This window comes from Chrysemys picta, chromosome 13, assembly GCF_011386835.1.
Source record: "Chrysemys picta bellii isolate R12L10 chromosome 13, ASM1138683v2, whole genome shotgun sequence".
Classification (NCBI taxonomy): Eukaryota; Metazoa; Chordata; order Testudines; family Emydidae; genus Chrysemys; species Chrysemys picta.
The window spans coordinates 25,816,743-25,836,749 of record NC_088803.1 but is presented as its reverse complement, the minus strand read 5'-3'; the positions used below and the strand labels follow the sequence as shown (position 1 = coordinate 25,836,749).

The following is a 20,007-nucleotide window of genomic DNA, read 5'->3' as shown; positions in this document are numbered from 1 at the left end:
TCAGTGATGGCAGATGACAGAACAAGGAGCAATGGTCTCAAGTTGCAGTGGGGATGGTCTAGGTTGTATATTAGGAAAAACTATTTCACTAGGAGTGTGATGAAGCACTGGAATGGGTTACCTCGGGAGGTGGTAGACTCTCCATCCTTAGAGGCTTTTAAGGCTCGGCTTGACAAAGCCCTGGCTGGGATGATTTAGTTGGGGTTGATCCTGCTTTGAGCAGGGGGTTGGACTAGATAACCTCCTGCGGTCACTTCCAACCTTAATCTGCTATGATTCTGTGATTTTCCATCCCGTTCTAGGGACTCAGGTGCAAATCCACATTGATGGGCTGCCCAGCTCCCTTCCTGGCTGGCCAACAAACCTCCCTCCCACAGGAGAGAGGCCCCAGAAAGCCAGTCGTCTCCATCACACAGCCTTACCTTGGTCTCTTCTTCCAGCTGCCTCTTGAGTTCCTCAATAGTCTGGGTAAACGAAGTCTTGCCACGGCTCAGCTGGTTTATAAATGACTCCTTTTCCTCCAGCAGCCGGCTTAGCTCCCCTAGTGCAGACAAAGCCAAACAACCGCAATGGAGCTGGGCAAATGGAAGCCATGCAAGGCCGTGTGCTCGTGTCCTTTAGCTCCCTGGGGCCCTTGACCAATGTGGCGCAGAACTGACCCCCAACTGCCTACGGTTCCAGGGGGCCCAAGGTGATGCGCTCACTCACAGCAATAGGCCTGAGTCCATCTCTGAGCTCCCGCAGAGCTGGAGGAGTCTGGACCCGGCCTTGCAGTTATGGCCCATCACTAGCTCAGAGTCAGTCAAAATGGACTTTATCTAGCATTTCCCATCCCCCAAGCAATGAGTTGGATCTCAGACAGGCTGAGAGGAGCTGACAGCTAGTCTGGGCCCTGGATGGTCCCCACATGGTCTAGGGTAGCAGAACCTGGCTTGCTGGTAGGGGGGGTGTTGGCCTGGGCAATGGGCCTATTATCCCTTGTGCCAGGGGCTCTTTATATCTCTCACCTGGGCAGCAGGGACCTCAGCTTAATGTCCCAGCTCCCTGATGCACTCAGCCCTTTCAGCACAGATCCCAGGAGAATCTGGGCAGAACCCAGCCTTGCCGGGGCTCCAGCCTGGCATCCTTGGACCCAAAGGCAGCAGCTGCACTGCTGGGGTGGAACTCTGCCAGCAGGTAGCTTCCTGCTGTTAACACTTGAGGTCATGGCACATTCCATAGCCACACTGATGCTGACACTACTCCTCTCCTGTTCTGTCTCGGCTGGCCATGCTGCCCAGCCTTGGTGGGGCCGGCGGGTACGTTCAGCAGCGGCTCAGCTCCTCAGGGCACCGCTTTGCCAGAAGAGCACATTGACCTCTCCGAGAGGCAGGACAAACTGCAAGTGGCTGATCCCAGACCCCCGGTTTAGCAAGCCCAGCCTCGGGGCCCCTCTCAGCCAGTCCCGGAGCTAGGCGAAGGCGTTCCGAACCTACCGTTCTCAGTCTGCAGCCGGCCGCGCTGGGTGCTCACTTCGGCCAGCTGGCGCTGCAGCTCATCCACTTTGGACTTGGCCTCGCTCAGCTGGTCCTCATACGTTCGGCACAGCTTCTCTGCATTTGCCTGCAGCGAGCAGTCAGGGCAGCGTCAGATCGGCATCCCTGAGCTAGACAACTTTGTTCTTCCAAACAGGCTCAGCTGCTGAACACACCTCCCCAGGAACTGTCCTGTCTCCTAGGCTATGGTTTGAGACTGGGTCATCCCGCATTCTCTGACCCAGCTGAGTGATGCAAAACAGGATTCCCATTAGCCTCTCACACAGAGCCCTGCCAGTAGGGGACCCTCACATGTCCCCCTCGGTAGAGGAACAGGACCTGCAGCTGCCTTCAGACAGCTCAGCTGTTGTTCTGCACACATGCAGCATCTAGGGCTTTCAACGCCAACGGCTCCAGCCTTTGCTCTGATCTTAGCAGCTTCAGAGACCCCCCTCCCGCCCAGCACAGAGCAGGTACGCGTCATTATCTTCACTTGCAGCTGGAGGCAGGGAGGTTAGTGACTTGGCCAAGCGAACATCAGAGCTGAGCTCAGAGCCCCAGACTCTTGCGCAAACCACCTGCACTTGCCGTGTTAGAACTTAGAGCCTGCCTCGGCCTCCAGCCGCTCTCAGGCACCCTAATCCCCCACCCCTAAGCAGGTCTGGTTCCACCCAGTGGGGAGCAGCCCTGCTCACAGCTCCCCAACCCCTCACCTTGTTCTTGGTGAGATACTCAATGTTGGATGACAGGTCGTCCACCTCCATCTTCATCTCACTCTTCTCCTTCTCCAGCTTTTGCTTGACCCTCTGCAGGTTGTCGATCTGCTCGCCCAGCTCGGCCACGGTGTCGGCGTGCTTCTTGCGCAGGACCGCAGCCGTCGACTCATGCTGCAGCGTCGCCTCCTCCAGGTCCCTGCGCAGCTTCAGGAACTCTGCCTCCCGTTTCTTGTTCATCTCCAGCTGGACAGCCGTCACGCCGCCCGCCTCCTCCAGCCGCTCGCTCAGCTCCTCCAGCTCCCGCGCCACTTCCGCGCGCTGCTTCTCCACCTTGGCCCTCGCCGCTCGCTCGGCCTCCAGCTCCTCCTCCAGCTCCTCAATGCGGGCCTGGCGGGGGACAAAGCGTGGCAGGTGCTATGGGGCCAGGCAAAACGCTGGCAGCACCAGCATCCTCGCCATCCCAGCTGAAGCGAGAGCCTCACTGCAGCACCAAGCCACCCCACTGGGACAGGCAGCCAGTGCCCCAGGCTCCCGGGCTGGGCTAATGTCCCAGCGGCAGTCCCAATGCTGACTCTGCTAACACGATCACCCCTAAAGCCTTTGGAGAGCTGGGTCTGAGCCACCCAATCTGGGTCCAGCTGTGAATCAGGATTCCAAGCCCAGTCCCACCCCCATAGCTAGGGCGATCCAGCCCTGGGGTTCTGGTTTGGCCCTTTGTGAGACGGGCCAAACTGTGACATCAGGGTTTGGGGGGTTGGATTTGAGGTTCTGGTGTGCAGGCAAAGGGCTAGCTCCCTCCCGGCTGAAAGGCCAGGAGCTTGTCTTTGAGTTTTTAATTAAAAAACCCGCAAACCCAACCCCATTTAACCTGCCTCCCCTACAGATCCTGCCTGGCATTGGTCCGGAGCGCACCAGCCCCACTGCGCTGGCTTGGCTTTCCCCAGGCATCCCTGCAGGGCTCAGTGAGGTCAGTGCTCAGAGCGCTGCTAACAAGAACACCTCTCTCAAGGCCCCACACAGGGTCGGCACGTAAGGTGCTCCTGGGCTTCTGGGGAAGCCAGCTGGCTCCATTAGATCTGAAACGTGCCCAGCTGAACTGGGATCGAGTCCCCAGGGCTGGAGAGAGGGGTGGGGGAGACACACTAGCTCGGACGTCCTGGCAGGAAGGGATGGTGGAAAGCAGAGACCTCTCCACACAGCTCCCCAGAGGAGGCAGCAGGCCCAGGGAGGCAGGCAGTGCTCTGCCCGCTCAGGGACAAGCTTCTCTGTCCGCCCTGGGGCACTCTCCTCCCCAGCCCCCTGGCTGTTCGCTGCACAACACTCCTTTACCTGCAGCTCTTTGATCTTCTTCTGTAGCTGGGCCCCAAGCACTTGCTCATCTTCAATCCTTGAATTCAGCTGGCTTGTCTCAAACTCTTTCCTGCACAGAACCAGGACATAGGCCTGCGCTTAGGCAGAGAACAGCTGCCAGGCCCCTCCTAGCCTATCCCCCATGGGCCAGTGCAGGAGACTTCCCTGCAAGCTAGTGACTCGTGCTTTGTCCTGTACCAAGGGAGGAATGAACCTGTACTTGCAACCTATACTGTTCAGAGAACTCTAGCAGAGCACCTAAGCCAACCCCTCTACATCGGGTTCCCTGGGGGGCACACGGCCCATCCCTGGGTCGGGGCGGTTCCCCCGGGGGCACACGGCCCATCCCTGCCTCGGGGCGGTTCCCCTGGGGGCACACGGCCCATCCCTGCCTCGGGGCGGTTCCCCTGGGGGCACACGGCCCATCCCTGGGTCGGGGCGGTTCCCCTGGGGGCACACGGCCCATCTCTGGGTCGGGGTGGTTCTCCTGTGGGCACACGTCCCATCCCTGCCTCGGGGCGGTTCCCCTGGGGACACACGGCCCATCCCTAGGTCGGGGTGGTTCCCCTGGGGGCACACGGCCCATCCCTAGGTCGGGGTGGTTCCCCTGGGGGCACACGGCCCATCCATGAATTGGGTTGCGGTAGGTGATATCAACCCTGCCAACTTGTCAGTTACATTTGCAGCCTCTGGGGGCTGCAGGTGACAGCTCAGCACAGCAGCGTCTCTTAAAGCTTTGGGTGCTTTTCTTCCCAAAGCCTGGAGCGCTGGAAGGCAGTTTGATCGGGCGGGTAAAGTTCTGGACCACGAGTCGGGAGATCTGCCTCTGTTCCTGCCTCTGCCACAGGCTCCCCTGGGTAAATTACTGCATCCTCTGAGCCTCAGGCCCCACGGCAACATGGGGATGAGAACCCCTCCTGCACTGGGCTGGTTAGACCCTCTCCCTGGGTCTCTGGGTAGTGCCCAGCGCAGTGGGTTTTGAGCATGGCTGGGATCACTAGATGCTACAAAGGAGAACAGCAGTTTCTAGTCTGGAAACAGCCCCAAGAAGTGAGAACTCCAGCCCACTGCACCCACGGGCCTGCTCAGTGCAGGAGGACGCAGGTGGCAGGAGCGGCGCCTGCTGGGGTTGGCTGCGGGGTATTTCCCCGGGCACTGTCAATACTCACTTTTTGAGTTTCTCCTCCAGTTGCTGCTTGTCGTTCTCCAGATCCATCACAGACTCCTGGGTCAGCTTCAGATCCCCTTCCAGCTTGCGCTTCGCTCGCTCCAGGTCCATTCGGATCTTCTTCTCCTGCTCCAGGGAACTTTCCAGCTGGAGAGAAGGAAGAAATGTAAATTCGGAAGGGAAATACTCCCTCCAGTGCCCCTGACATCTCCTGCTTCTCCACTTCCTCCTGCCTCTGATGAGAGGTCCCGTCTCCATCGCTGGCAGAAACCTAGCATGGCATCTAACATATCTCCTCTGCATCGGGGCAGTTCCGCTGGGGGCACACGGCCCATCCCTGCAACGGGGCAGTTCCCCTGGGGCACACGGCCCATCCCTGCATCGGGGCGGTTCCCCCGGAGGCACATGGCCCATCCCTGCGTCAGGGCGGTTCCCCTGGGGGCACACGGCCCATGCATGGGTTGGGGCAGTTCCCCTGGGGGCACACAACCCATTCATACAATGGGATTGCTGTCACTGGTCTTTCATTCATGTTTTACTCACGTCATCCACTTGCTGTTCCAGTTTGACTTTGGCCTTGGTCAGCGTGTTGACTTTGTCCTCTTCAGCCTGCAGGTCATCTAGGGCCTGCTGATGCGCCTCCTGCAGCGCTTTCTTCTCCTTGGTCAGCTTGGCAATGATCTCATCCAGAGCCGCCATTTCTTCAATCAGGTTTTTAACCTAGGCCGGCAGAGGAAGAAGAGAGCTTAACTCCTCAGGAGTCAGGGGGTGGGGGCAGAGGAGAGCTTAACCACCACATCACCACCACTGCCTTCATCTCCATCACCATCGCTGCCATCTTCACCATCCCCACCACCACCTTCCTCACCATCATCGCCATCACTGCCCTCATCACTACCATCCTCACCACCACCACCATGACTTCCACTACCTTGTGTGATGCTGTATGGAATATGGGAGACACTTAATGATATTATGGATACCAATATTGTAAAATTGCAATGAATCATGCTAGATATGCCACGTAAGGTATCTACAAAAATGTTACAATTTGCCAAATATGATCATCTTGTTTATATGTTTGTAGCACCTTTGTATTGTGAGTTATAGATAGGTAGGATATATCTGTATTTCCAATCTTGTGCTGTGTTTCTGGGTGACACCCCCAGACAGATTGGCATCAGCACTAAGCCAGCTTGATGGCCCATCAAGGGACATCAGCCGTACAATAAACCAAATGAAAAAGCCAGGGAACACATCTGATGAGTCAGCAAGCCATGTAAGGGCATGCCTATGGACAAAGAACTCTAAGGCTTTTCCATGTGCTGTGAAGCTTGTGTATGGGCCACAGAAAATACAAGCCTCATGGCAAAAGAATATAAAGGGCAACTGCAACATCTCCATTTTGTCTTCAGGCCTGCTTCCCACTGGAGTAACTTTTCTACAAACTGAAGCTCTGAACAAAGGCCTGAATGACCTATCCAAGCTGTGGATATATTCCAGGGGGACTTTCAAGCCAGCAAACTCACCAATACTGCTAAGAACCTGATATATGGACTCTGAAGTCTCTGTATGTATCTGAGTGCTTTACATTTAATAAATCTCTTCTTGTTCTTTCTTTTTTCCTTATAATAAACCCTTAGTTTTAGATACTGAAGGACTGGCTGGCAACATGATATTTTGGGTAAGAGCCAAACTAATATTGACCTGGCAATGTGGCTGGCCCTTTGGGGATCAGAACAACATTTTGTATAGTTTTTAAATAACTTCTCACTGTACTGGACCTAGGTGCCAATGGGGAGCCAGAGAACTGGAATGCAATACAGGGGGCTGTGTGATTTCCTTTTTTTTTTTTTTTTTTTGAGCTTCTTGATAACCAGTGTGGGGAATCAGAAGCACAGTTTGTGACCAGTGAATGTACTTCAGTGTTACCCACCAGTCTTTGGTATTATCTGCTCTCCCTTTTGCAACCTGCCCTGACCTTGGCATTTCCAGTGAGGGCTGCCCTAGGCACCACCACCATCTCCACCAACATCACAAGAACTGCCATCCCCACCACTGCCTTCATCACCTCCATCACCGTCAGCAGCCTCACCGTCACTGTCACCATTACTGCCTTTAGCCCCATTGCTCTTGCAGGTCTGTCATGGGCTTGTTTCTTATTCCAAGGCTTTCACCAGCTACACCAGGCAAAACTGAAGGCAGTTTTTGCAAGTGGAAAATCGTGGCATTACCCCCAGCTTCGCTTATTGCTGCACAGACTGTGCAATGCTCTGGAGCCAGAGAGGTTTTTGCTCTTTCAGATACTACCTTCTACAGAGCCAGGCTGCATTTTGCCCAGCCCTATCAGAGACTCAGCCCTTCCTCTCACACCCTAACAGCAACCTCCTCTCCCTGAGCAGATCCCTGGGCTCCTACAGTCATGACACTCAGGGAAGCCATCGGGAGTGTGGCCACAGAGCTCTGTGGAGCCCCCAGTAACTGGCAGCAGCAGTTGCACAGTGACCCCTCTCACATGCAGTGCTGGTTACCTTGTTCTCTGTGGCATGCTTCTCCTTCTCCACCTTGGCCAGCGTGAGCTCTAAGTCATCAATGTCCTTCTTCAGCTCAGCACATTCATCCTCCAGCTTGCGTTTCTTGGAGGTCAGGTCCGCGTTCATCTCCTCCTCGTCCTCCAGACGCTCCATCAGCTCTTTCACCTTGGCCTCCAGCTGGATCTTGGTTTTGATCAGCAGGTCACAGCGCTCTTCTGCATCAGCTAGGTTGTCTTGTTCCTGGAAGAGGCACAAGGAAACACATGCTCATCCATTTCCCCCAGGAAATATTACCAGCCAGGCAGGGGTCCTAGCCCCTGGCAGAGACCACTACACCCTCATTCTCCTGGACACTAGCTGCTGATGCTCTTCACTTAATGTAGAGAGCAAGCACAAGCCATTCAGGCAGATGGAAGGAAGCTTTTGTTTCTTTCTGGCACGTTCCCATCCTTTCTCTTCCCGTCCCTTAGGGCCAAAGGGGAACAGGAGAGCTGCTGAAGCTGATGCTGGTCCTTCTGCTTCAGGTGTTTCAGGTGGTGGGAGGTGCTGGACTGACAGTGCCTGGAGACCGCACTCCAGGGAGCAGGCAAAGCTTGGCCAGCAGACACTCACGCTTCCCACCCATGTGCTGCAGCCTGTTCTGGTGGGGTCACCTTCGCAGAGCGGCCCATTCATTCCTCAGTCTCTGCCCTGACACAAGGGTTCCCCTTATGAAGGGACTTTTTGTGAGACGGGCATTTGCTCAGCACTGGACTAAGGCCTTCCATCTCATTTCATGCCAGCCGCTGAATGGCCAGCAGATGACACTGGACCATCGCTGCCTAGACCAGACTGAGCAGTGACCTAAAAATTCTCCATTCCTGAGCCTTGCTCCTTTGAACCATCCTGTCCACAGTGTGAGGTTCTTTTCTGAGCCCTCTGGGGTGCAAGGGGCCAGAAGGCTAGTGGTTCCCATCTAAGGGACAGTTCTGGCTTGTGGTATTACACTTGGCCTGTCCAGTGGGGTATGCCCATGCCTACCCCCACTCTCACCACCCACACCCACACCCACATCTCCCCCGCCAAGGAGCTGTACACAGGGCTTACAGCTTGAAGGTGGAGAGACAGGTCATTCTTCTCCTGGATCATGGTAATTTGTTTCTCTTCTAGCTCCTTCCTCTTAACCTCTGACTTCTCCAGAGCTTCCTTCAGCTTCTGGAACTCCTCCTTCAAGGTGGCCATCTCCTTCTCAGTCTGCGCCGACCGCAGCAGAGGCTTGATCTTGAAGAAAAGCTTCATCCAGGACCAGTTCTTGACAGCATTGAAAGCACGGATGTTCCACTGGATGGTGTAGAGCGCTTCCCTGAGGCACGAGAAGGGCAGGCTTAGTCAAACTATGACGCTCAGGGACTCCCTGCTGGCTCCCACCCCACAAACCCCTTCTCCTTAGCTGGCACGTGCGGGGATAGGTTTTCACAACAGCTCAGCATGTCGGGTGCATGTCAGGGGTTGAGCTCCTTGGGGAATCTGGCCCTGGTGGCAGCAATTCCATGATGCTTATGTACAGCAACAGAAGGGTCAACAATGGCCTCAGGTCTGGTCCATGGCCTGGAATGCGTTGACCCTCCCAGGGGTTTCTATCCCAGTGCATCCCTCGCGAGCCCTCAACACTGACTGTAGGAGACTTCCCAAATATGGGGACATGGCTTTTTGTCTCCTGCTGCCAGCCCCTCTCAGCCCCGCTTTGCAAGCCAGGGAAAAACACTCCTTTGGCAATACAGCTGACACGAATGCACTTCTCCTGAGTTGCTGGGATGCTGTCCTTGCCTGCCGCCTGGAGAATCCTCCACCGCTCAGCCTGAGCGGCCCAAGGAGGAAACTGATCTGCCTTATACAGTCTCCATTCCCTCGCCAGGAGTAATACCGCCCATGGATGGCACTGCTGCCTGTACAGCAATGGGAGAAGCGATCCCCTGGGTGGAGCAGGGCTGGGGGAAAAGGGCATTCCGTCCCATGGAAGAATGTGATATTTCAGAACTTGGTTTCGTTCTGATTTGGAATGAAATTCTCCTTAAAAGGGAACGGAGCTGCAGGCAGGCTGCTGGGCGGAGCTGCCCCAGAGCCATGAGCTTGGGAGCCAGGACTTCTAGGCTCTCAGCTCCCCATCCGCCCTCCAGGCAGGCTGCCCAGGAGCTGGGCGGGCGAGCTGCACCGAAACCAGGCAGGGCTCTGCTGGAACTTCAGCAACATCAAACCATCGCCACAAAACGGTTCCATTTTGATTGATTGGCAGAGGTTTCATTGGAATTCCATCCAGCTCCACCCCTGGGCTTGTCTGACCAACCGGGCATGGTGGGAGGTTCATCCCTGCCTGCTCTGATTGGATGGCAAAGGGTGAGCGGTGCTAGCAGGGCGGGCCGCCCCTCTAGCTGCTCTACCTCCGGCTGATGATCTTCTGATACTCAATGCGCATCAGCCGCCCACGGATTCTGGCCTGCAGCATCGTCAGGATCTTGGCCAGACGCTCGTCTCGCATCTCCTCCAAATGGCCCAGCAAACCAGCTTTGAAAAACACCTGCAAGCAGGGGAATAAGAGCGGAGCTTATGGAACTAACGGGCACCCGAACTCTCTGAGCAGCCATCAGGTGCGCGTGATTCAGTGCCACCACAGAGGGGCTCAGGGCAGCTGTTGGCTGCTCAGGGGAGATACCTGAAGCAGACACTGCATTCTCTTTGCCCTGCGGAGGGCGCCATGTTTCTCTGTGGCTGTGGTACATGCTCAGGTGCTGCAGCAATTCGGAGGGCAGACCCCTAGACGCCATTTCTTCAGCGCCTGAGTGTGTGTCATTAGCGCTGCCTGGTGTGGACTCACAGCGCTAGTGCACCACAGCCCACTCGGTGACGTGTGCCCCGATTGCTAGGGCAGGGCCTAAGGGAGCTCTGAGCCAGCGACTGGGGTGATGGGAGCCTGGGGAAAGGGAGTCTTTGCTGGACCCTCCTCCCCACCTGCCTCTCTGCCCTTCCCTAGCTACCCATCTCCAACTGCCACACTGAGCCACCCCCAGTGGAAGAGCAGGCAGGCAGGGCAGGGGCCTGCAGCAGGAGGGCCTAGTTTGGGTGCGGTTTGGAGCAAGAGCTCTGGAGGCGATGAGCCCTGGGGAGAGCAGAGTGAGCTGGAGCTGGAGGAGAGCACTGGGAGCTCTCACCCCTCCCCTCCCTGCAGCTCTGCAAGGAGGAGTCCCATCCTCAGGGCAGACCACCCAGCCCCACCTCCCTCCCTGCCTGCCCGAGCCCAGCTGCCCTCCCCTCTCACCTTGGTGTGACCAAACTTGTACTGGGAGTGGTCCAGCTCCAGGGAATTCAGCAGCTTCTCCGTGGCCTTTCTGCTGTCCACAAACTTGTCATCAGGAATGGCAGCAGGATTCAGGATCCGATAGCTGCAGAGACACGGCAGAGGGGCCATAGCACCGAGCGGGTAGCTCCCCCTTACTCCACGCACGGAGGGACCCAGCCAGGAACACGTCTGTGCGACACGTGCTGTGGCCACGCTGGACACCGGCAGCACCATTGCACAGGTCGTGTCCTGGCTTGTGCACCAGTACCCAGCATGCCTGGCCAGCTCAGAGCTGCCTCCTCTGTGCTGGGATCTGCATGATACAAGCACCATGGGGCTGAACTGCCAGGATCAGAGCCAGGCCAGCAGGTGGCCAATTGTGCCTGAGCCAACACTTCCACCCAGCTCCCAGCTCGGCTCACAGAAGCAGGGAAGGAATTGACTGGGCTCTGTGCATCTGATGGGGCGAGCCTCATTAGCCCCTGACTGACATTCAGCCTCTGCTTTGGGCTCCGGCCTCTCACTCCAAACACCATCATTTGGGGGAGAGCTGCACAAGACCCTGCTGTATCCACGTTAACCCAGGTGCATCAAGGAATTTCGGACGGCTTTGCCCTGGGAAGCAGGATGAAGGCACCATGAGCAGCAGGGCCAGTGGCAGAGGGCAAGCGATGTACGTGCTGGGTTCAGATGAACCCCCACGCGCTGGGGAGCAGAGCGGAGCCTGGGGCAATCTGCCCCCTGCCTGAGCTAGTTCCCAGCAGCCAGGGGAGAGAGAGGGGAGGCATTACCGCTGCTTGAAATCAGCGTAGAGGAGCCTGTTGGGGAAGCCTTTGCGGCAGATGCGAATGCCCTCCAGCACGCCGTTGCAGCGCAGCTGGTGCAGCACCAGGAAGGCGTCCATGGCTCCTGCAGAGGAGAGAAAGCAGCCGGGGTTGTGTCAGCAGGGCCCACGTTGGCCGGGATGGGGCCTGAACCAAACCCCATGGCCAGCGGGGCTGGGGAGCTGAAAGCGGAGCCTCCAGCTGGACCTGGATTTTGCACATGGCCCCTGTTTTAATAACAGGTTTACCCCACTCGCTGGCCTGGACTGAAACCCAGTGCTGTGGCCTGGGCCCCCTCTGCTCTCTGAGGGTGGCCCGTGCTATGTGTGTCTCCAATGCGATGGCAGAACACAGGCTCGCATGTAGCTAGGGAAGGATTTTCCTTCCATCTCTGCTGCTCCTGCCAGGAGACACAGGGAGGGGTCGAAGCAGCATCCACAAAGCGCAGGTGTTTTACCCACAGCTCCTGAGGAGCAACCCGCTTGCTTCTGGGTTTAGACCCCTGTAAAGGTGCTTGTCACTTTTGCATCCAAGGGGCCCATGCAGACAGGGAGCTCTCCTATGGCCCCTCTGGGCAGCCCTAGGGCACATGGTGCAGCTGGAGGGGAGTGCGTCCCCTCACCCTTTCTGACAGGAACTGGAATTCATAGGCCCAGGAGAGACACCTGTCAGGCCTCCTTAGCTGGGAATCAGTGACTAGAGGTGGGGGATGGGATCCTCAGAGCTCTGGTGGGAACAGGGGGGATCCCTACACACACAGCCCAGAGGAGATAATGATGGGTTGCCATTAATCCGAGTGCTGTTCCCAGGCCAGCCCAGCCCTGCCCCAGCCCTGCAGCTGCATACCTGGGGTCTTGGTCTCATTGGGGATGATGCAGCGGACGAAGTGAGGCTGGGTGGCACGCAGGTTGGTCATCAGCTTGTTGAGGTTCTCCTGTAGGGCAGATACGAGGGTGAGGCGGGACACGCTGCCTCTGCCCTGCTGGGTGTCGCCACTCGCCTAGCGTCCCCCTGCCCCCTCATCAGTACCCAGTATAAAAGTCCCCACCCTGCTGTCCCACTGCTTGGGCCGAGCCCCTGGCTAGATGCCAGCACCAGTCTGAGCCCAGAGCAGAGCCTGCCCCCCTCTCAGACAGGGGCTAGGGCCGGCAGTGGTGCTGGGTGTCACAAGCACCAGCGCTGTGGAGCGGGGCAAGGAACCAGATGCTCTTGTTCTTAGGAGTGAATTTAGGGTTGGTGACAGTGAGGAGCTGAGCCAGACCCAGTGTGCGCAGAGGCTGGGCAAGCTCCCACTCATGCCCCTCAATGCCACCAGCAGTGCCCTGCTAGCCCAGCCCTGGGCTCCCCTAGCCCTCTTCTGCCGATGCCCCTTCACCCTTGCCTGGCTCATTTCCTGGGTATGTCTCCTCAGAGGTCTTTGTACCTTCCCAAGGCTGTGGGAACAACACCCTAAGCCCAGCTTCCATAGAGAGGTCTCTGGGCACTGGGGGCCTGCAGCCTCTGCACTGCACTTCTTTGAGGCTCTCCTGAGCAGCCTCTGGGTGGTGCCATTCTCCACAGGGGTTTGCCATGCACGGTAGGAGCTCCCAAGCACGTTTTCATTTGTAGCTTGGGGATGGAGTTGACCCTGGGAGTCTGGAGACAACAGCCAGCCACACCCGCGTCCCCCGCACCAGCCACGCTCCTTATGAAAAGTGCAAGGACAGGGCACAGCCTGGGGGGAGGCATTCCCCCCGCCCCTGTCTCGCTCAGAGCATGGGTGATGCATGATGTTTGTTTCTGGGACTTCCTTTCCCTTTGAGCAACGGCCCAAGCAACCCTGAAGCCCTGCCCTTCCTTGTGCCATGCCAAGCTACCCCCTCTCCTAGGCCAAGGGCTCGACAGGCAGCCCCAGGCTCTCGGTAGCAGACACCCTGCAGCAGCTAGACTGACCCACTCACAGCAGCATGACTCTAAGGCAGAGAGGCCTTCCCTGTGCACAAGGAAAGAGGCCAGTGGGTTGAACCTGGGGCCCTCCGCTCTGAAAGCCCCCTCATCTGACCCTGGAGCCAATGGAGACTGGCACAGCTGCTGCTCCCCTGTCATTGCAGGGCGAGACTCTTCCAGCAGGATCTAGCTTTCGGCTTATGAACCCCAGTCTGGTCTGGTTCTCAGCTATCCCCCTGGCTGCCTCAGTCCCTGCCTGGACAGAGACACCCCCGGAGTGAGTGCTGTGAACGGGGTTCAGAGCCCTGTGCTGCACTGAGCTAGCAATCTGCTCTAGCCATCTCCCAAGGCAGGAGAGCTGCAGGGCGGCTCCATAATCCGCCCCTGTTCGGAGCCCCTTAAGATCCACCTTCATTGTCTTCTGCCAAGGGCTGTCCTTCCCGCAGTCCAGAGTGAGGAGAGAGGTAGCACAGACTTAAAGTGATGTTCATGTAATACATTATCTAAACATCACTGCAAGTCTTAACTGCCGCTCTCCCAAAGGCGGAGACGCTGCCGGGCGCCGGGCAGCACAGCCATCGCGGGCTCAGCAGCGGCACAAGCCCCACCTCAAAGGGGGGTATTTTCTCTCCATCTGGGACCACGGGTCCTTAGCTGAGCGAGTGCAGCGCGGAGAGGAGCTAGCAGCCGGGGGCTGAGACTGTTCCCGACCCGGCACAGAGCTAGCACCTGCTCCAGGGCTGAGGACCTGTCACGCCCACGCAGCAAGAAACACCAACCCTGTAGGGTCTTTGTGTCTCTTACGGCATCAGGGGCTTGTGAGGGAGATGCCCCCAGGCTGTATGAGGGGTTGGGATGGATTCTCGGAGGGGAGTCTTCACCCTCCAGTCCTGGGTGTGGGTCTCGCTCTTACCTTATGCACCTGGGACACCGTTTGGAAGGAAGCCGCCTTCTTACGCTTCTCCTTGACCCCTGCCTTCGGTGGCTCATCTGTTGGAGGGAAACAGGGTAAATTAATGACGCCAATGAAGTATTGCTTTGTGGTCTGTTGTGTCTGTTGCATTTGAAAGACTCTGGGTCCCATGTTGGTGCTGTTAGATGAGCCACAGGCCAGCTCTGGGCTTGGGAGTGGGGGGGGGGGGAGGGGAGTGAGGCAGGAGGATGGAGTGTGCAAAGGAGGAAGAATGGGTGTGTGAGGAGGGAAGTGGGTGTGTGAGGTGAGAGGTGGGTGTGTAAGGTGGGAGGAAGGAGCGTACAAGGGGGAAGAATGGGTGTGCGAGGAGGAAGGACTTGGTGTGTGGGAGGAAGGGGTGTGCAAGGAAGAAGAATGGGTGTGTGAGGCGGGAGGTGGGTGTGTGAGGCAGGAAGAATGGGTGTGTGAAATGGGAGGTGGAGGGGGTTTGTGTTGGGCCCAGACGCCGTGGCAGAAGGCCTACGAGCATGTGAGCAAGGACCTTGGAGGGAGAGTGGAAGTGTGTGTACGATCTGTGAGCACGTTAACAAAGGGGCGGAGCTGTGTTTGAGTCCCCCGTCTCTCTCCTCACTGGGGAGTGGAAGGTGGCTCGTGAGTCCTGGCATGGACAGAATTCCCTGCCTTGCAGATCTTAGCAACCCCGCCAGCACCAGGCGCCAGGTCTCTGTAACGGGGGAAATGGCAACACTTACCCTGGACTACACCTGCAGAACAGGGTAAACCTCTGCTCCCCTCTGGTTTTGCCCAGCTTTCCTGTTGGGATTCCCCTTCACTCCCATGACACCATCCCCCGCTGGGCTCCCCAGCACTAAGCTGCAGCACCCCCATTGCCCAGGGAGTGAGAGACTGTGCATGGGAGTTGAATCCAGGTCTCTCAGGAATCAGTGCAGAACGACACCCCAGGTCTCTTGGTGAGCAGAGGATGGCCAGTGGCAGATTAGCCACTGGGCTAACAAGGCACATGCTTAGAGGCTCCAGCCAATTGGGGGGCCCAGAAAAATGGGTGCCCCTGTGCCCTGATCCTATTTCCCTGGCAGGAACATGGGGGGCGGGGAAGTGGAGAGACTGCAGGCAGAAGGGGTGGGGAGGGGCATCCACTTGCTCTGGCCCAGGGCCCCACAAAACCATAATCCACCCCTGGTGATGGCCTTCTGTCAGAACCGCCGCACGCTGCAGGCCTGCTGGTGCCGGCAGAGAGCAGTTCTGGGCAGCTCGTGAGGTGTTCCCTGGTGAGGTCACGGTGTGTGTGAGGGGAGAAGTGGGGGAGGACCACGGCTCACCTGAGGAGGAGCTCACGTAATTCTCATATAAGCTGCCCAAGAGCTTGTTCTGCGATTTCTGGAAGACGACCACCACTGTCTCATTCAGGGGGTCTTTATTCTTATCCAGCCAGCCAACGATGTTGTAGGGCACCTGTCCCCACAGGACAAAGAGAAGCAGGTCAGGTCAGCAGCCCAGCACGGAGAGCCCAAGAGGCCAGGGAAAGAGAAAGGCTCGGCGGGGGACGTACCACTCCTGCGTAGTGCACCAGCTCAAAGTGCGCCTCGTATTTGCGCTTCTTGTCTGGCCGTGGCTTCTGGAAGTTAGGCGACTTCCCGATGTGGTTGTCGTACAGCTTGGCCTTGAAGGACATGTCGGAGGCTTTCGGGAACATGCACTCCTCCTCCAGGATTGAGAGGATTCCCATCGGCTGCAGGAAAGGATACCCGTGAGCCGCTCAGAGTTCGGCACAGCGGGGAAAGGACAGGACAGGCTCCCGCCCTATCCCAGCCCCCAACCAATCCCTGGCAAAAATGCAGCCATCCTAGCACCTGAATTGCACGGGGGACTTGCTCTGTGCTACTGGCTGGGGATGTGCTGAGGCCCTTGCCAGGGAGGGAGAGTCGTCATTCAGGCCTCTGCAGAGAGGTGCTGGGAGAATGTGCCACGGGGCAAACTGTCACCACCTTGTGATGGCATTTCCCCATCATTCCCTCCCTACTGGCAGGATAAACTCTATTTGTGGAAAGCTCCCCCACCCCCCTGCATTACCTCCAGCCCACTGCCTTCTGGGGTTCCCCTAATCGGTAAAAGTCAGGGGGGATTTTCCAAGGCACAAGCTAGATTTTTCCCTGCTCCCATAGGCCGTCCCGCTCCCCCGGACTTGTTTTTCATTTCCCTCTCGAGAAGTCAGGGCCAGGGTGAAATCCAGAACTCGCTGAGGGCTCAGCGAGCCATTTAGAACCTTTACCCTACAGCTCAGTCTGGTGGCAGCCATCTATCCTACCCCTGTAATAAAAGGATCCACCAAACGGTATTGCTCAGCTGGAGGCTTGGTTACAAACAGGGATTATCAGAGCCCTGTGCAGCCAAACCGTATGTTCAGCCCGCTCCGGTCTCACACAGCCCCCCAAGCAGGCTGGCAGAGTCACTGACCCCCATCTCCACGCCTCATGCTTTACCTTCTCAATCAGGTCAATGCAGGCCTGCAGGTCCAGGCCAAAGTCGATGAAGACCCATTCGATGCCTTCTTTCTTGTATTCTTCTTGTTCCAGGACAAACATGTGGTGGTTGAAAAACTGTTGCAGTTTCTCATTGGTAAAGTTGATGCACAGCTGCTCAAAGCTGTTATACTGCAGGCACAAACCAAACCTCTGTGTCAGCAAATCCACTGGTCCCAGTCCGTCACTGATTCCACCCAGCCCATGTGGACAGGCCCAGCTGGGATCCCATTCCAGAACAGGTGGAAAGGAACTCAGCTGGGACTGAATCGGCACTCTGGGTCTCAGCAACAGCAGAGCAATTCCCAGGGGCTGTGGTGGGTGTATTCTGGGTTAATGAATTGACGCATGAGCTCCATTCTCCATAGACACCCATATCTTCATGGCAGAACTGCCAGAAGCCATGGGAAAACTGCGTGTGTGCCTATGGCACTGAGTCTGTTTAATACACACCACCCCTGCAACCCACCTCAAAGATCTCAAAGCCTGCGATGTCCAGTACTCCGATGAAGAACTGCCTGGCCAGCCTGGTGTCCAGGGTTTTGTTGATACGAGTCACCAACCACTTGAACATGCGATCATAGGTGGCTTTGGCCAAGGCCCCGACTGCATACACCACCTGCCAATGCAATCCGGAAAGGGCTCGTCACATCAGGACTTGCTCCCTATTGGTTTCGTTCTGTCTACTACACCCAGCCTGAGGCAGTGAAGACCCATTACTCTCAGAGCAGGAAGGGGAATAGCCAGCCAGAGCCAAGAGAATTGCTGCTCCCACCAAGGGCTGTTCACATTTTCAGCCCTGAATTAGTCCGTGTGTTTGTGTTCATGCAGCCACTTATCTTGTGCCCTCCTCTCCTGACTAAGTGTACCTGCAGCTCCAGGCTGGGGTAGCCTGTCAAGGATGTGCTGGGGTCAAGAATAGATCTAGGATGACATTTTCAAAAGTTCTCCAGTGACTTAGGAGCCTGTGTCCCTTGGACTTTCTGACCCCCAGGCTCCCAAGTGCCTAAGTCACTTCTGAAGATGGAACATAGGCCCACGACTCAGATAGGAATGATCAAAAATGTGAATCCCAGGCTGGTGTGCAAGGTGGGTGTGCAATCCAGGCCAAGTTTTGGGTGTGCAGCTGAGGGTACTAAAACCTCATGAGCTGTGCTTGCAATCTTCCCGCCCTCGACAGTGGGAATCTCACAAGAGCTACTTTCTTGGGGAGGTTTCCACCATCTTGAGCCAACATTCTCAGGAGATTGGGGCTGCAGCTGAAGCACGAACCACAGAAATTAGGCCCCTCTGGTGTTTGGATCCAGCCCAGGCCAAACCACAGTGTCCAGGGATTTGAACCCAAACCCTCCACAAATCGAAGGGGTTCGAATTGAAATTCCAGCCTTGGCCCAACACTGTAAAATGCAATGGCCAAAAATATCCGGCCATCAACCCAGCGCACTCCCTGCTTCCACGTCACACTAGCAATGAATAACCGAGACAGCTGCTAAAAGGCAGCAACAGCAGGCTCAGCTTACACCATGCCCTTGGGGCTCCCAAACTCAGACTTTGTGGGGCCACCAGAGGGGTGAACTCCAGAGCTAAGGGCCCTGCACTGGGAATGCCACCCAAATCCATTGCTCTCCTGTAGGGCACAAAGCCAAGGGATTCCAGGTAAGAATGCAGGCAGGAGACTACAGTCCCAGCACACTCACCTGTTCCACGTTCTGACCTTTTGTCATATATTCATTTCCTACTTTCACTCTCGGGTGGAGCAGCCCTTTGATGAGGTCAGCTGAGCTGATTCCCATGAGGTAGCAGGCCTTGTCAGCACCTGCAATACATCATCAAACCATGAGGAAGCAGCCAGGCGATGGGCAGACTCAAGACAAAAATATAGGCTTCTATGGCTGAGATGATGCTGTCCTAATTCTGCTGGCTTTCACTAACCCGAAAATGCTCTGTAGTCTGCCCATCTGCCCGGTGGGCAGTGTCTGTATTGTGTTCTCCAGGGTGTGGTGTGTAAGGTGGAGTTGTAGGGGGCTTTTGGCATCTGGAGATTTTTGCATATGTGCTTCTCTGAGGTGTTACCAACCCAGGGAATCTCTGTCTAGGAAGATTTGCTCCATCTTAACAACGTAGGGGAATCATTTCCTGTTAGATCAACATTCTCTTTGCCAGTGCAGCAGCACCAGCATGTATCCTGAACTGTGTAGCACTCACTGAGTGCTGTGCCCAAATATTGGGAACTGCCTGAGCTAAGGTTCCCTGCACAGCCTTTTCTCTGCCCTCTTGTGCAGAGAGAGGCCAATGCAATAAAGGAGAACAATAAACCTTTGCACAGTGCAGCTGATTTGACAGAAGCAGACACAGTGTCCTGCACCAAACAGATGCTCAGAGAGGCAGGGCTACTGCGGGGAGTTCTGAGCACTGTGGGAGGCATGGCCCCTAGTCAATAGGCATCACCACATGAGAGGAATGTGGGAAAGGGAAGGGATGGTAGGTGAATGAATGGGAAACTTGACGGGGATTGTTTCAATGCTCCAGCCCTGTGATTTTCTGTCCAGCAGAGGAAGGAGTTCATGCACCCTGCTGGGCTCAGCAAAGCTTTTCCCAGCCCTACTCAGCTGTGTGGCAACTCACTTTCAGTGTTTTCGGCCTCCGCCTGCTCCTCCCGCTGCTTCTGCTTGAACTTCATGTTGCCGAAGTGCATGATGGCGCCCACTATTTTATAGCAGCCGTACTTCTCTTCATTGCTGAAGCCCAGGATGTCCATGGCATGCTGAGGGGTGACAGGCAACAAGGGTAAGCCAAGCCATTGTCCCAGCATACCTACCCCCACCAGCGAACAGGTGATCCAGGTGCTGCAGGCTCCGCATGTTCACATGCCCCATCATAACGCATCCCCTGTGCAGCGTGGCCTACCCCGAGTGATCAAAAATCATGAGACAGACCCTGAGAAATCATGAGATTGGCTTAGACGCCATAAACTGGGGGCTATTTTCATTTGGTGTCTGGTTTTGGAGCCTTTACTTGGGACACATCTTCAATCTTTTCTCTGCAACCTTGAGAGCTAGAAACTCACTTCTTGGAAAGAAAGAAAGAAAGAAAGAAAGAAAGAAAGAAAGAAAGAAAGAAGCTCCGACTGTCACATAATCACATGACCCCAGGAGCTGGGGCTTTAAGAGAAAAACTAAATACTGCGAGACTCATAACATCATTGTGAG

At 56.3% G+C, this 20,007-nt stretch overlaps 1 protein-coding gene across 5 annotated transcripts in view; it reads right to left on the bottom strand.

Moving 5' to 3' along the window:
• MYH7B (myosin heavy chain 7B) overlaps nucleotides 1–20,007 on the bottom strand; it is a 54,179-nt gene that overhangs the window by 9,975 nt on the left and 24,197 nt on the right. For all 5 annotated transcript variants that reach the window (XR_006175554.2, XM_005295419.5, XM_042854968.2 and 2 more), the window contains 19 exons: nucleotides 19,424–19,562; nucleotides 18,496–18,614; nucleotides 17,268–17,417; nucleotides 16,760–16,930; nucleotides 15,829–16,008; nucleotides 15,599–15,731; nucleotides 14,259–14,335; nucleotides 12,266–12,353; nucleotides 11,387–11,504; nucleotides 10,575–10,698; nucleotides 9,700–9,836; nucleotides 8,369–8,624; nucleotides 7,280–7,522; nucleotides 5,292–5,468; nucleotides 4,750–4,895; nucleotides 3,560–3,650; nucleotides 2,228–2,617; nucleotides 1,476–1,602; nucleotides 423–541 (listed from right to left, as the gene is read on the bottom strand). Coding sequence is in view for 4 of the 5 variants with exons in the window: in XM_005295419.5 (XP_005295476.1) it covers nucleotides 423–541; nucleotides 1,476–1,602; nucleotides 2,228–2,617; nucleotides 3,560–3,650; nucleotides 4,750–4,895; nucleotides 5,292–5,468; nucleotides 7,280–7,522; nucleotides 8,369–8,624; nucleotides 9,700–9,836; nucleotides 10,575–10,698; nucleotides 11,387–11,504; nucleotides 12,266–12,353; nucleotides 14,259–14,335; nucleotides 15,599–15,731; nucleotides 15,829–16,008; nucleotides 16,760–16,930; nucleotides 17,268–17,417; nucleotides 18,496–18,614; nucleotides 19,424–19,562 (2,985 nt within the window). In the remaining variant the exon portion in view is untranslated. The remainder of the gene's footprint in view (nucleotides 1–422; nucleotides 542–1,475; nucleotides 1,603–2,227; nucleotides 2,618–3,559; nucleotides 3,651–4,749; nucleotides 4,896–5,291; nucleotides 5,469–7,279; nucleotides 7,523–8,368; nucleotides 8,625–9,699; nucleotides 9,837–10,574; nucleotides 10,699–11,386; nucleotides 11,505–12,265; nucleotides 12,354–14,258; nucleotides 14,336–15,598; nucleotides 15,732–15,828; nucleotides 16,009–16,759; nucleotides 16,931–17,267; nucleotides 17,418–18,495; nucleotides 18,615–19,423; nucleotides 19,563–20,007) is intronic.